General features: G+C 36.6%; 1 protein-coding gene across 1 annotated transcript in view; it reads right to left on the reverse strand.

The window, feature by feature from the left end:
• Window positions 1-16,210, reverse strand: part of TTC6 (tetratricopeptide repeat domain 6) — a 377,901-nt gene that overhangs the window by 125,583 nt on the left and 236,108 nt on the right. Inside the window, exon 8 of the mRNA XM_071213958.1 lies at window positions 2,620-2,724. Coding sequence (XP_071070059.1) covers window positions 2,620-2,724 — 105 coding nt within the window. The remainder of the gene's footprint in view (window positions 1-2,619; window positions 2,725-16,210) is intronic.

Here is a 16,210-nt window from a genome sequence, read left to right on the forward strand (position 1 = left end):
CCACAAAATAAAATAAAATTCTCAACACAATTAGCAGTTAGGAAAATGTGATCAAAACCATAATGAGATATTACTTCACACCCACGAGAATGGCTGTTATTTTTAATAAAAACAAAAGAACAAGGGTTGGTGAGGATGCAGAGAAATAGGGACCCAGTACATTGGTGGTTGACTATAAATCATGCAGTTGCTATGGAAAACAGTTTGATAGTTCCTCAGAAAGTTAAATATAGAATTACCATATGACCCAGCAATTCCACTTCTAGATATATACCCAAAATAACTGAAAGAAAAGACCCAAACATATTTTTCTACCGAAGTTCATAGCAGCATTATTCACAACAGGCAAAAGGTGAAAACAATCTATGACAATCAACAGATGGATAGACAAAACATAGTGTGTACACACAATAGAATATTATTCAGCCATACAAAGGAATGAAGCTCTGATTCAGACCACAACATGAATGAACCCTGAAGACATAGTGTTGAGTGAAATAAGCCAGACATAAAAAGTAAACTACTGTTTAATTCCACTTATTTGAAATATCCCAAATACACAAATTCATAGACACAGAAAGTAGATTACAGGTTATCAGGGGTGGAGAATGAGGAATTACTGCTTAATGGATACAGAGATTCTGTTTGGAGTGATGAAAAAGTTTTGATAATGGTGGTGATGGTAGCACAACATTGTGAATGGAATTAATGCCACTGAATTTTATACTTGAATATGGTTAAAATATGCAACTTCATGTATATATATATCTCCACACTAAAAATTTTGATAAAACTAAATGTAATAACTATTCCTAGTAAGACCAAAGCAAACATATGCCATTGATAAGGCACATCTAAAACCAAAACAAACAAGACCATCAAATAAAGGTTTAAAATAAAAATATCACTGAACACAAACAAAAAAGAACACAGGCTGGCCATATGAGAGAGAGGAGAATTCAGGCATTAAATATATTCGGGAGGGTCATTTAAAATTAATGACACAAAATCTGTTACAAAAATAAAACATTGCTAAACTCACAATAAAGATAAAATAGCTTCTAATCACAAAGTAAAAACTGTTAAACATGGAGAAATAGACAAATCATAATTGCATTGAAAAACCCCAATTTAGCATAGTCTTTTTTAAATAAAATAATAAAATACAAGAAACATGGCACAGAAAAAGGATAATAATATAACAATATTATAGCTATTATTAAATGAACCATTATTAATTATCAGGCAATATCCTATCCATATAGTCTTTCATTAAATATTCAGAACACCCACTTTACATACAAGAAAACAGACTTTGAGAATTTAAGACACTAATACAGGTAAGTGGAATTCAAATCCAGGAGTCTGATTCCGAAGTATGTGTTCTGCTTAGCCCTGTCACAAAGTGAAAATGGTAACTACATATAATTATCACAGGATTAATAGACACACAGTGGAATATATAGGACATCACAAAGCAAATATCAACTGGTATTCTAAAGAACATATTTTCTATGATAATAAGGTAAAATCAGAAATTAAGAACAAAATTTAAACAAAATAACTACAAGTTAAATGAGAGAATAAAAACATTTTCCTACATACGTAACATATCAAAAGGAAATGGGGGGGAGAAAAAAAAAAGAAAATGAGGGGAGTGTATGTAGCTCAAGTGGTTGAGCACCTGCTTCCCATGTATGAGGTCCTGGGTTCAATCCCCAGTATCTCCTTCAAAAAAAAAAAAAAAGAGGAAATGATAATTCCAATAAAAGTTATTTAGGAAATAAAGTTAAAGACACCATAAATATTTATTAAATAAGGTCAATGTATTACACAGAAGAAAATTCATAAATTACTCATTTAACTTAAAAAAGAAGATGGAGAAATTAAATTTTCAACTCAAGAAAATAGAAAAAATGTCAGTGTTCTATGGAAAGAAGGAGGAAGTCAATAACCAAATAAAGACAGAAATAATTCAAATATCAGAGGTCAAAAATTGAATTAATAATTAATCCAAAAGTTTTTTGTTTTTGTTTTTGTTTTTAGTGAAATGAAGCATGACTTCTGGATAGGTTAACCAGGTGGGTAGATTGAATTCATATATTTTACTTGCTTATTAGCCTATGATATTTAACAGCTAGAGGATACTATATTATAAATCTTGCAAAAAAGAAAAAGAATGCTTCTGTACTAGTATGACTATAGTAGTTTGTCAAGCACAAAGATTAAATTTGCTTCCCTAACTAAAAAGATTTTTTTAAAGATTACACTTTTAAAAGAAAATGAGAATAGCATAAGGATTACTTAAACAAGCCCAAGTTGCTTTATACCTTGAAACCTCAGTCAAATAATATTCTTCTTACTGGTTAAAGTAGCATGGATTAGTACAATTTTTAGAAATATATATAATGTTCTAATATGTACATGTATACATATAATAATATACATGTGTATGTTGTGTACACATATATATAAATATATATAATTTCTATAAGGCCATCCAGTCATTCCTCATGATAGCAATTTAGTTGACTGACAATTTACATAACTGTCCAATAAAACTCAATATCATAATCAATTCTACAATTTGATTATTAAACAACAATAACAGTATATTACCTCATATTTTGGATATAAAGTTTCCTTCATGACAGATACTGGAACAGAGAATTTGGGTGCAGTTGGATTCCAAAACAACTTCGTAAGTCCTGGATAAAAAGATACCTTTGAAAATAACATAAAAAGATATTAGAACCGGTAACAAATAGATCCCAGAGGTGAAAACCCAAACTCCTGTCAAAATTGTTTCTTGTTGATAAGAAAGAGACTGACTGGTTCCAAAGCATCTGGAATTCTGAGAAAGACAACTCGTCATACCCATCATGTTGACAGAATTGTAAAGTTGGCAATACCAAGTGAAATCAAGGATGTGAGGAAATCAACAGAACCACACCACAAGACAAATTGGCCATTTCTAGTGAAACAGAAAATGTGCATGCCATATGACCCAGCAATTTCACTTGCTACTATATATCCTAGGGAAATTCTTATGCACATGCATGAAGAGATATGTACAAGAAGGTTCAGGCAGCATATGAAATAGCAAAAAACAAAGCCCAACCTAAATATCCATTAATAGGTAAACAGACAAATCAAATGTGGCATAGCCATATAACTAAACACTACAAAGTTGCTAAAACACAAGAATTATGACTCGCATATGGATCTTAGAAACAGTACTGAGAGTAAAATAAGCAAGTTTTAGAAAGATGCATGCAAAATGGTTTCATTTATATGTCTATGCATCTAGACCATACAAAACTATACCATTTAATGTTCAGGGTCACAAACACATCTATTAAAGTATAAAATCATGAATTGGAAAAACCAGTCATGACAGTAACTACCCCTATGTAGGGAAGAAGAGAAACAGAATTCAGAAGTACAAGAGGTATAATTTAATGAATTTTAAGATTTCTCTTATTTTAAAAAATATGAAACAAGTATGACAAAATGTTAAAATTTACAAATTCTTGATCACATATACCCAGGTGTTTGTTAATTTGGTTTCTGTTCTTCTGTGACTCTTTAAAATTTTTCCAAATAATTATTAATCAGGCATAGGAGTTTTTTAAGGAGGTGACTATTCTATAATTTGTCAGTACATGAAATTATGTATTTGTCAAAGCCCATTGAACTTCACAGGACAAAGAATGAACTTTGAATGTACAGAAATTTTTAAAATCATTTAGGAGGTCAGGAATAATGCAAAGATGAAATATAGAAGGTAACAAAGCAAACTAACTGTATTACAAATATATGAAATAACCTCACTGAAGTGGGTGGGGAAAAAGATGCTCACCATAACTCTGGAAATGAGTGAAGCCTACAAAACTACAGGCAAAAGAAACTGTACTTAGCTTTATTTGTTAAAGTTATATCTCAAGAAGGTATGGGTTAATTCTGATACTTCTGTATGTATACTGGAATTTTAAAATTAAGCAAATGGATGAAGGATGGCAGAAGCCAGCTTTCTCACTGCTTAAGGAAAAGTAAGCAGAAGAAACTAAAATGATCCATGTAATGTGCTAATGGATTAGAACTGGTACATCAACTCAGTATGATCTCATGCTTAGCTTAATATATTTATATTTTTATTTTTATTTGTGTTCACACACATAAAGATGGTTACACACGGAAACATTATAAAAATGCAAATATACACAGGTTAGTAATACATTGCCTTGCTCTGTTAGCTGAGAGGACCTAGAAGCAACAACATCCCAGTAGCAATGAGCACACCTATTGTCCGAATCTTGGTTTCTAATCTCATTTTCCTATAAATGAAATTGGGTTCTTTGTAGAAATGGCTGATTTTAGGACTGGGGCAGGAAATATACAAGATGAGTCTGGAATATTTCATAGTGCCATAAATTAAGTAAATGTTCAAAAAACACTCACAATGTTGGGGCTATGTCAAAAGGGACACAAGAGCCAACTGAAATAGCTCTTAATGGCCAAAGCTGAAACAATTTGAGCAAAAGAACATATATAAAGTAGGATTAGATTATAACCCAAAATATTAATATAAAATAAACATCTATGAGCCCATTCTGATATGAATAAATAAATGGAGAATAGACAAATCTCCTACGCAGAACTCTAACTATTATAAATACTCTGCCTGTACAGAGCATAATTCCTCAAGTGGACCGTGCATAGTGAACTCCTTCTAAGTGTGCAGTATGGAAAAGAGAGATAAAAAGAGTAACTTTACATGGAGACACCTGGCAAGCACCCCCTCAGCAGGTTGAGCAAAGTAAATAACAATCATAAATCACGTTGATGGTATGTACCCTTGGAATGATGTGATAAAATGGTACTTAATCTCACTGGTCTTCCCCCAAAATCACACAACCCAGTCTCATCTTCAGAAAAACATCAGGCAAATCCCAACTGAGGAACATTCTACCAAATACCCAACCATTACTCCCGAAAACTTTCAAGGTCCTCAAAAACAAGGAAAGTCAGAAACTCATAACCATGAGGATTCTGTCCTGGATGGGACCCTAGAACAAAAAAAAGACAGGTAAAAACTGAGGAAATCTGAATATAGACTTCAGTTAATAATGTATCTATAATTTTAACAAATGTTCCACATTATTCTAAGATATTTTCATTTCCTAGAGCTGCTGCAATAAATCATCACAAACTAGATGGCTTAAAACAGCATAAATTCATCCTATCACAGTTCTGGAGGCCAGAAGTCTGAAATTAAGTGTTAGTAGGGTTGGTTCCTTTTGGACACCCTCAGAAAGAATTAGTTCAATGCCTGTCTCCTGGATTCCAGGGGGCTCCAGGCAATCTCTGCCATTCCTTGGCTCATGACAGCATAAGCCCAATATCTGCCTCCATCTTCACACGGCTTTCCCCTCTGTCTCTCTCATTTTAAAGGCCCACCCTCGATCCAGAATGATCTCAACCCAAGATCCTTAATTACATCTGCAAAACTTTATTTCCAAATAAGATCACATTCACAGGCACAGGGGTTAGGACTTGGCCATATTTTTGGGGGTTCACTATTCAACTCACTACAGATGTTAATAATAGGGGAAACTGGGTGTGAGGTATATGGGAATTCTTTATACTGTATTTGCAGTTTCTCTGTAAAGTTTATTATGCAAAAATAATAATAAAGCAAACAAAGAAAAAGTAATTAAAAATAGTTGGGAGGGAAAAATATTAATCCTGCATTCATGATAAGAAATTGAAGAAAACATAGTTAAATTTCAAAATAATAGGTATTGGAATCCATGGTATTATTGATAAAGTTTCCTTTAATGTTTTCATTGACTTTCAGTGATATTTAATTGGACTATGTGTTTTTCCCAAAATGATTCACCATTGAAACAAGCTCAAATGATTTTAAAGCATCAACTTGCAAACATCACTCTTAGAATCACTACGAACCCTTACAGTGACATCTCCTGGAATGTGGATGTTACACAGACTATCTATATTAATACAAAAAGGTTCACATTAGTAAATAAAGATTCACAATTGTAGAATGTCATTGAATCTTGAGGACTTTTATTTCTAGCCAGAGATATACTTCAATCTTCCCGTACATTTGATCACGTTTCTCATCTACTAACAGTATTTAAGGAAAGGCTGATTTCCCAGTGGCCAGTTTTATTTGTCCAAAGTAGGAATTTAAAATTAAGTTTTCAGTCTCACACATCCTCTGTCTTGCTGGCATATACTGCATCACTTTATGCCAAATAGACCTAGAGCCTTGCTAAAAGATGAATAAACTCTTCCAAAATCACATGGCAATTCTTCTTCCAAAGATCACCTAGAAATTAAGAGGATTTCAGGTTTTCAAATGATACTTCACATAAAATACTATACTTCCTCTCTTATAGTAGACAGACTTCCAAGTCTTTAAGCATCCAGAACAAAATCATCTCACTAGAAGTTAGCAAAATACAAGCCTCAGGGTTGGAGGGGCCAGGGGAACTGTCACTAAATGGCTGAACTTTGCACTCAAGGTAAAGCACAGATGTACTTTCAGAAGAAAATTTATCGAAGTAAAACAATGAAAAAATACATCACAGCAAACTGGCTCCTCAAGCAATGCTCAGTTCTTTTTAAGAGGAGATCTAGGAAAATGATTAGAAATTGAAAAGTTTGCTAGACACTAGAAGCTGACAGGAGAGTAGAGTTTACACAGGAAGCTGAATCTAACTATAAAGCAATCGGAGTTAATTTTGTGCAACATCACCTCTATAGCCCCTAGGGCTATTCCCTATGCAAGTATGTTCCAAAAGGATGTAGGTGACAACACAATACAGTAACTCATGTTCATACCGATGACCCAGAATCAGAATATTCTCTTCACTAACCAAGAGACATGCAAAATTTGTTTCAGGGTTTAAATAGGGTGTCGTATAAATGAAACACAAGGAAGGACAATGACTTTCAAAATGTGGTCTGGGGCCCTGGAGACCCCAAAACATTTTCAAGGCATCTGTGGCTTTAAAATTATTTCCATAATTATTTGCTTTATTCACTGTGTTGACATTTATACTGATGGTGGGGGAAAAGGTGGGTAAAGCTGATGGTGCCAACTTAGCATGAATCAAGGCAGTCATGCCTTGAAAATGCTCATGAGGAAACAGGAAAAACGTTAATTTATTAAATCTCAACCTTTAAGTTCAAGTTGTGACTAAATGGAAGTACACATGAAGCACATCTGTGGCCATGGTGATGTATATTGGTTGTTTTGAGGAAAAGCACATGTGCTATTGTTTGTGTTGTGAACTGAATTAGCCATGATTTCTTTTGGAGAGAATGAACATCAAACAATGGTTATTCACATTGGATATGTGGCAAGCATTTTCTTGAAAATAAATAAAGCATATCTATCTGTTCAAATAAAACAACTGAGAGTAGTTGGGCCAATGAAAGAATTTGAACAAAAATAAGATTTTTGGAAAAATTGTGTCTGTCATCATGAGCTGCCCAGATTTCTAATACTTTAGGAGAATTTTCTGATAATACTAAAAATATGATATTTTAACATTGTATATATAGTGAAATGTGTTAATATTTGAAGATTGTTTTAGTTTGTTAAAAGCTGCTGGGGACAGTATACCAGAAATGGGTTGGCTTTTACAATAGGGATTTATTAGTTTAAAAGCTTATAGTTCTGAGGCCCTCAGAGTGTCCAAATCAATGCATCACCAGGAGAGCCCTTTCTCCCCAAGCTGCAGCTGTGGACATTCAGGCACATAGTATTGTCTACTCGTCTCTTCCTTCTCCTCCAAGTCTCACTGCTTTCAGCTTTTGGCTAAAGTGGCTTCCTCTCGGCTTCTGTGTTCTGTTGAGTTTGGCTTCTGATTCCCAGGACTTATGTCTCAGCTTCTGGGTTCCTCACTATCTCTGCAGCTTTTTCCTATCTTTGTAGCTTTCTATTCCTCCATTTAGAAAGGACTCCAGTAAGAGGTTTAAGACCTGCCCTGGGGAAGCAGACTTGGCCCAGTGGTTGGGGCGTCCGTCTACCACATGGGAGGTCCGCAGTTCAAACCTCGGGCCTCCCTGACCCGTGTGCAGCTGGCCCAAGCGCAGTGCTGATGTGCACAAGGAGTGCCCTGCCATGCAGGTGTGTCCCCACATAGGGGAGCCCCACGTGCAAGGAGTGCGCCACATAAGGAGAGCCGCCCAGCATGAAAGAAAGTTCAGCCTACCCAAGAATGGCGCTGCACACAGGGAGAGCTGACACAGCAAGATGACGCAACAAAAAGAAACACAGATTCCCATGCCGCTGACAACAACAGAAGCGGACAAAGAACACGCAGCAAATGGGTACAGAGAACAGACAACTGGGGGGGGGGGTGGAGGAAGGGGAGAGAAATAAATAAAAATAAATCTTAAAAAAAAAAAAAGACCCACCCTTGTTCATGCAATTTAATCAATAGACCTTAACTGAGTTGATTTAATCAAAAGGTCTCATCTACAATAGCTCTACACACATAATCCATAGGAATGGATTAACCCTAAGGCAAGATTATCTGGGGTCCACAAAAGTTTCAAACTGACACATTCCACCCTGGGGACCCCAAAAATACATGTTCTTTCCATATGCAATATGGAATATTGCATATTTCAAAAAGCCTTAAATCATTTCAGTAACAATATTAAATGCATTTCTTATCAAAATCAGTTACAGCTTTGTCTGGCTTTGAGCAAATTCTCCTCTGGCTGTGGAGCCATGAAATTTACAAAACAAGTTATCTACTTCCAATATACAAAGGAGGGGTAGTCACGGGATAAATGTTCCCATTGCCATAGGGAGAAATTGGAAGGAAGACAAGAGTCTCAAACAGTTCCAAAAACCTGCAGAGCATCCTCCATTAGATCTCAAGGTCTGAGAGTCATCTATAGAATGACATCTTGTCCTCAGGGCCCAGTGGAGTGGTAGCCCCACCGTTTCCAATGGCTTTCCCAGCAGCTATGTTCTTGGGCACAGCCTCATCTAGCACCTGGGTGGCAGCCGAGCTTCAGGCCTCACCCTGAGAACATAGAGGTGACACCAGACTCTCCCCAATCTCCAGGTCACAGGTTCAAATCCCGCAGAACAGTGGGGTGGGGCCAAACTCTCCCCAGTCCCCAGGAATGTTCTCCACCTTCTCAGAAGCCTTCTGCAGCAACACTCTCCCTGAACAATGGGACAGAGGCCCACTCTCTCCAAGCTCCAGGGCTATACTCACCCTTTCCACAAAAATGGGTGGGTTCACTCTCAGAGCCAGAGAAGATGTCTTCAGGCCAAACCTCAACTTCCATGTACTTCCTTTGAAGCCCTTTTTCCTTCAATCTGTCCCTTTCCATCCCTTTCATTACAGACTGGCAATGGTCCTGTTCATATCGATCTCACGCACACACAAAAAAAACTTGGTTTCATATGCAGGAAATGGGCCCAAGCTTTCAGATAGTAGGACTCTCCACAGATCCCTCCTGGATAAATGCATTTCCAGTCCTGACTTACAGTGAAACGACTGGCTGATTCCAAGTTCAATTAAATCCTCATATGGGGAATTATTCTCTGGGGATTTGTTTTCTAGAAGCTCAGAAACCAACAATTTTCTAGAAACCAACAATTGTGGTTTCTTTGTCCCCAGAAATTCAGTTCTCAGCTTATCCCTTCCCTCTCTCATTTTACTATAAGCTTCAAGGAGAAGTCAGGCAGCACTTTTCCGTGTAATTTAGAAATCTCCTCAGCTAAGTATTCAAGCTTGTCATTTTCAAATTCTGCCTTCCATCCAACATGAGAACACAATTTTACCAAGTTCTCTGCCATGTTAAAACAAGGATCACCTTTCTTTCAGTTTGCAATGACACATTCATTGTTTCTGCCTAAGACTTCATCAGAAGTATCTTTAGCGTCCACATGTCTACCAACAGTATATGCAAAGCAATCTAGCATCAAGCATCTAGCATCAAAGCAATCTAGCATCAAGATCAAACATCTCACAATTTTTTCCAAAATCTACCTCCTACCCATTTATAATATTTTTCCAACATTTTTGGTATTTACATAGCAGCACACACCCTACTCTTCTGGTACCATATTTCTATTTTAGTTTGCTAAAATCTGCTGGGAGCAATATGCCAGAAATGGTTTGGCTTTCACAATGGGGATTTATTAGGTTAAAAGATTACCGTTATGAGGCCATGAAAGTGTCCATATCAAGAACATTTCTATCACCACAAGGATCCCTCATGTTGTCCTTTTATAGCCATACCCATTTTCCTTCCCATATCCCCATCCCCAACAGATACTGCAACCACTAATCTGTTCTTTTTCTATAGTGATGTCATTTCAAGAATGTTATATAATGAAATTATATAATACGTAATCTTTAGAATTGGATTTTCAGCCTTATTCCCTGAAGATTTCTTCATGTAGTTGGGGCTTTTATGAATAGAACTGCTGGAAATATTTGTGTACAAGTGATTGTGTGATCATAAATTCTCATTTCTATGAGATAAATGCTGAGGAACACAATTGTTAGGTCCTACAGTAGTTGCATGTTTAGCTTTATAAGAAATTGGTTGAGAGTATAATGCTGAGAAAACCTTTTCAAAATATAATTAGGAAAGTTACCTGTCTAAGATACTCAAAGGAGATAATCTGACACAGGACAGACTCCTAGGGAATATATGAATGCTCATTTTGCCAGAGAGGGTTATACCATTGGATAGAGACCAATATAATGAGAGTGAAGGTAGACCCACATCCTGGGGAGGACTAATGCCATCAAATAGAGGAAACTGTATCTCTCAAGAGAAAGGGTGGCTCCCAGGGCATTAGGGCAGTTGAGCAAGTCAAGCCCTCAACACTGTTGCAAGTATCTCTGAACATGGCTCCTCAAGAAATTAAGATTGACTGTCACTGTGGGCCCCAAGGGGAGGAGGAAATAGATATAGAATAGATGGAACCAAAGAAAATGTGAGGGCAAAAGAAGTGTTTCACAAGAGTACACAAGGATGGCTATAAAACATGTAATTACACCAAAAACATATAGGGGACGACAGACTAATAATGTAAACCATAATGTAAAACATAGGATAATTTAAAAATTTAGAAAACTCTATAGCCTAAAGTATAAACCACAATGTAAACACAAATGTTACCTTGTTTGAAAGCTATTGTCTCAATATCTGTACATCAGTTTCAGTAAATATGGTATGAATAAGTTAAAAGATTTTCGCTGTGGAAGGGAAAAGGTTTTATAATGGATATGTGGGAATACCGTATATTGTATATATGAATTATTGTGATCTAGGGCTCTTGTGTAGAGAAGTTCAATAATTAGGAAAAAAGAAAAAAAAAAGATAGGATGTAGAATGTTTCCAAATCAATATGTATTCTATATCTAACCTTTAAACTCATCGCTATATTCCATTTTACTAGTAAGGGAACCTGACATTATACTGGGCTTCACTTTTCAGGAAGTTTTGGATCACAGAGTGGTTCAATAATTGCAGTGGAGGAATACTGGTATGGGATGTTATTGAAGGGGACATATGGTTGACAGGGAGTTATACAGGGCATGTGTCCAGGGTGCATGGAAATGTTTGGATATACTCATAGTGAAAACAATTAAAAACAACAGCTGGGGGTGGGTACTGGGTTCCTGGCTGGAGAGGGCTCTGTCATGGTCCCTAGGGGAGAAGCAGCAGTCCCCCAGGTGCAAAGGCAAGGACCAGAAAGGAATGAGGGTCCAACAGTGAGCCCCTGATACTAATGACTATGCTTGTGAGCCTATACACCTGAAATAAGAACAAGGCCTAGAGCAGCACTGTGCCTGGGAGTTCCCTCCTGACAGCCTCCGTGTTACTCAAATGTGGTCAGTCTCAAAGCCAAACTCAGCATGTAAATGCAATGCCTTCCCTCCAGCATAGGACATGACACCCGGCGATGAGCCTCCCTGGCACCGAGGGATCACTACCAAGTACCAGCTGATGATGTAACTAGAAAACGACCTTGAATCAAAGGTTCAACATGGACCAGCAGAATATCCCTGTCTACATATAATAACAGGAGTTAAAAATGCTGTTTGACCTAATGTAAGGGGGAAATGGAAAGGACAAATGAGTTGATATGGCTATGAGTCTCTAAAAAAGAGTCTGGAGGTTGTCAGAAGGATTGCCCTTATGCACACCTGAGCAGAGTCTCAGAGACAGATAAAGTAGATACAACCCCAGGTATTAGTTCTGTTGAGGGCTAAAGAGACCCACAGGTTCTATGGTCATGGCAGATGGAGTTCACTGCCAAGTCAGTTGGCCCTTCTTTGGAGCTGGTGTTTCTGCGTGATGGAGCTGGACTCAGATGGGATCTCTTTCCACAAGCCTTTCATGCTACTTTACTGGAATTGTAGTTGGTACTAGGGTTTAAGATATATCTAGGGGATTTGAATCTCTGGACTAACAATATGATAGCCAGGCCCTAAGCCTCAACAGACTTCAGCTCCTACACTCTGATTTATTGGACTTACCCCACTCAGCTAACATGGAGTTGAAGAATGCCAACCACCACACCATAGAGCCTAGAGTGTCTACAACTGAAAGTAGGACAATTGCATCCAGTATCCATGTGGAATCTAAGCCCCCTCTTGACATAGATGTGGAATGGACACAACCAATCAAAGGTCCACAGAGAAAATGTGGCATTGGTGTGGGAAAAGTGGCCATGGTGGCTGCTGGGTGCGGGGAATGGGAGGAAGAGATGAGATGTGGAGGCGTTTTCGGGACTTGGAGTTGTCCTGGGTGGTGCTGCAGGGACAATTACCAGGCATTGTAGATCCTCCCATGGCCCACTGGATGGAACGTGGGAGAGTATGGGCTATGATGTGGACCATTGACCATGAGGTGCAGCGATGCCCAGAGATGTACTCACCAAATGCAATGGATGTGTCATGATGATGGGGGAGAGTGTTGCTGTGGGGGGAGTTGTGGGGTGGGGGCAGTGGGGGTGAATGGGGACCTCATATTTTTTTAATGTAATATTTTTTAAAAATGAATAAAATAAAATAAATTAAAAAAAAAAATATATATATATATATATATAAAAGAAACTGCAAAACTATTTTCCAGACTAACCGTGTATAAGTAATCTAGCTTTTCTGGATCCTCCCTAGCATTTGTGGGTGACACCATTTTTTATATATTAACTATCCCATAGTGATATTTCATTGTGTTTTAATGTGCTGTATTAGTCAGCCAAAGGGGTGCTGGTGCAAAGCACCAGAAATCTGTTGAATTTTATAAAGGATATTTATTTGGGGTAAAAGCTTACAGTTACAAGGCCCTAAAGAGTCCAACTCAAGTCTTACTAAAGTCAGCTGGCATACATTGAAGCAAGATGGCAGGTCTCTATTTCCTTCTTCCTCTTAAGGTTCCATGGTCCCAGCTTCTTCAGATCTCAGCTGTAGGCTGGCATAGGCTTCATCTCTTAGGGTTTCCTATCAGTCTTTCATAGGGCTCATTTCTTTCCAGGATTTCTCAGCTACTCTATTCTCTTCAGCTGCAAATTACCAGGCAAATGGCTTAGCTGTCTCCAGGGACCCAGGATCAAATGATAGCACTCTCTCCTCTTCCATGCGTCTTCTTGAATGAGTGTCAGTTTATATCAGCCCACAAGATAGTGAGGTCTCAATCTGAGTCATGCTCTTTTGTCATGGTCTAATCAAAGCCCTAATCTTAATGGATAATTTAATCAAGACATGTCAGCTGAATCTAATATATTTTTGGGATTCATAAATAATCTCAAACTGCCATATTTGCATTTCCCTAGTAGTTAAAGAAGTTTAACATATTTTCATGAGCTTATTGTCATTTTTATATACTATAGGGTAAAATACCTATTAAATTATTGTGATGTTTACTGTTGAGTTTTGAAAGTTCTTTATAATTCTAGTTATTAGTCCTTTGCTGGATATGTGATTTACAAGTATTTTTTCCTAGTCCGTAGCTTATCTTTCTATCCTTTTGCAAAGCAAAATTTTGATGTCATCCAATTTATCAATTTTTCCTTTCATGGATAGTTTTTTTTGGCATAAAATCTAAGAACACTTAGCCTAGCTCCAAACCCCAAATATTTTCTGCTATGTGTTTTTTAGTTTTAGAGTTTTATATTTTACTTTAATTCTGTGATGCATTTTGAGTTTACCTGTGTCAAAAATCAGTTTGGCATATTTGTGTAAGTTTATTTCTGGGCTTTCTATTGTGTTCCACTGATACATGTATCTATTCCTCTGCAAATAACACACAGTCTTGATTACTGCACCTAAAGAATAAGCCTGGAAATCAAGTAGACTGACTCCTCTGACTTTATTCTTCCTTTTCAAAATGGTTTGGCTATTCTAGTTATTTTGCCTTTCTATATAAGTTTTAATTCCTGTATGTTTTACCCCAGCCACATTGAGTGGCATACAGAGTAGGCAGAGATACAAACAAGAATGAAACTCAAATAAACCCAAATAAACAATCTTTTTGCTGTGATTTACAGCTATGTTCTTCACCAACTCTTTCTTTCATGGAAAATAGGATGAAACATTTCTCCCAGCACATAATATAGAGTTTCACCAATTCTGTGAGATAGTCCCCTGCTCATTCTATTCTTTCAGTTTCATGTTCATAAGTTTCATTGTCTACCTAATTCATCTTAACTCCTCAGTTTGATGCCTGAATCATTCTTTCAAGCTTTAATCAGCAGTTCCACCTATACCTGTGTTTCTCCTCCCCATCACCTCCTTTTTTGGCTTTCTGGTTTGATGGATTCTTTTTTATTGTAATTAGAAAAACTGTAGATTTACAAAAAAGTCATGCATAAAATAGAGTTTCCACATACTCCCTTATTATTAACATCTTGCATTAATGTGATATACTCATCACCATTCATGAAGGAGTATTTTATAATTGTACTATTAGTTATAATTGTGTTTACTATAGTCCATCCTCTATATTTATGTTGTACAATCCTATGTGATGGGCTCATTTATTTTTATTAGAGTAACATATATAAAACCTAAAAATTCCTCTTTTAACCATTCACATATTTAATTCAGTTCTGTTAATTATATTCACAATGTTGTGCTATTACCACCCACTACCACTAACAAAACCTTACAATCAACCCAAATAGAAACTCTGTACAAGTCAAGCATTCACTCCCCATTACCTACCCTCAACATGACCACTGATAACCTATACTCCAAATTCTGACTCTATGAGTTTGCTAATTCCAATTATTTCGTATCAGTGAGATCATACAGTATTTGTCCTTTTGTGTCTGACTTGTTTCACTCAACGTGATGTCTTCAAAGTTCATCCATGTTGTTACATATATCAGAACTTCATTCCTTTTTATGACTAAATAATATTTCATGGTATGTATGTATCATATATTGTTTATCCTTTCATCAGTTGGTGCACACCTGGGTTGCTTCCATCTTTTGGCAGTTGTGAATAATGTCATTATTAACATTGGTGTGCAAATATCTGTTCAAGACACTGCCTACAATTCTTTTGGAGATTTATCTAAGAGTGAAATTGCCATGTAATATGATAATTCTACACTTAACTTTCTGAGGAACTGCTAAACTGTCTTCTACAGTAGCTGTATCATTTTACATTACTACCAGCCATGAAAGAATTCCTATTTCTCCACATCCTCTCCAACACTTGTAATTTTCTGTTTTTTAATAGTAGCCTTTCTAGTGGGTATGAAATGGTATCTCATAGTGGATTTAATTTCCATTTGCCTAATAACAAATGATGTTCAGCATCTTCTCACTTGCTTTTTAACCTCACGATACCCCCTTTGGAGAAATATCTATTCAAAGCTTTTGGCCTTTTTTTAATAGGTTGTTTACATTTATATTACTGAATTACAGCCTTTTTTTATATTCTGGATATTAAACTCTTATCAGATATGTGTTTTCCAAATATTTTCTCCCATTGAGTAGGTTTTTTCAATTTTATTATAAAATCCTTTAATGCACAAAAGTTTTAATTTTAAGGAAGTCCATTTACCTACTTTTCTTTTGCTGCTGTTCCAGCATATAAAGTCTTATGAAGACATTGCCTAAAAGATCCTGAAGATACTCCCATACATTTTCTTCTCTGAGTTTTATAGTACTTGTAG

This window comes from Dasypus novemcinctus, chromosome 3 (genome assembly GCF_030445035.2).
Source record: "Dasypus novemcinctus isolate mDasNov1 chromosome 3, mDasNov1.1.hap2, whole genome shotgun sequence".
Taxonomy (NCBI): domain Eukaryota; kingdom Metazoa; phylum Chordata; class Mammalia; order Cingulata; family Dasypodidae; genus Dasypus; species Dasypus novemcinctus.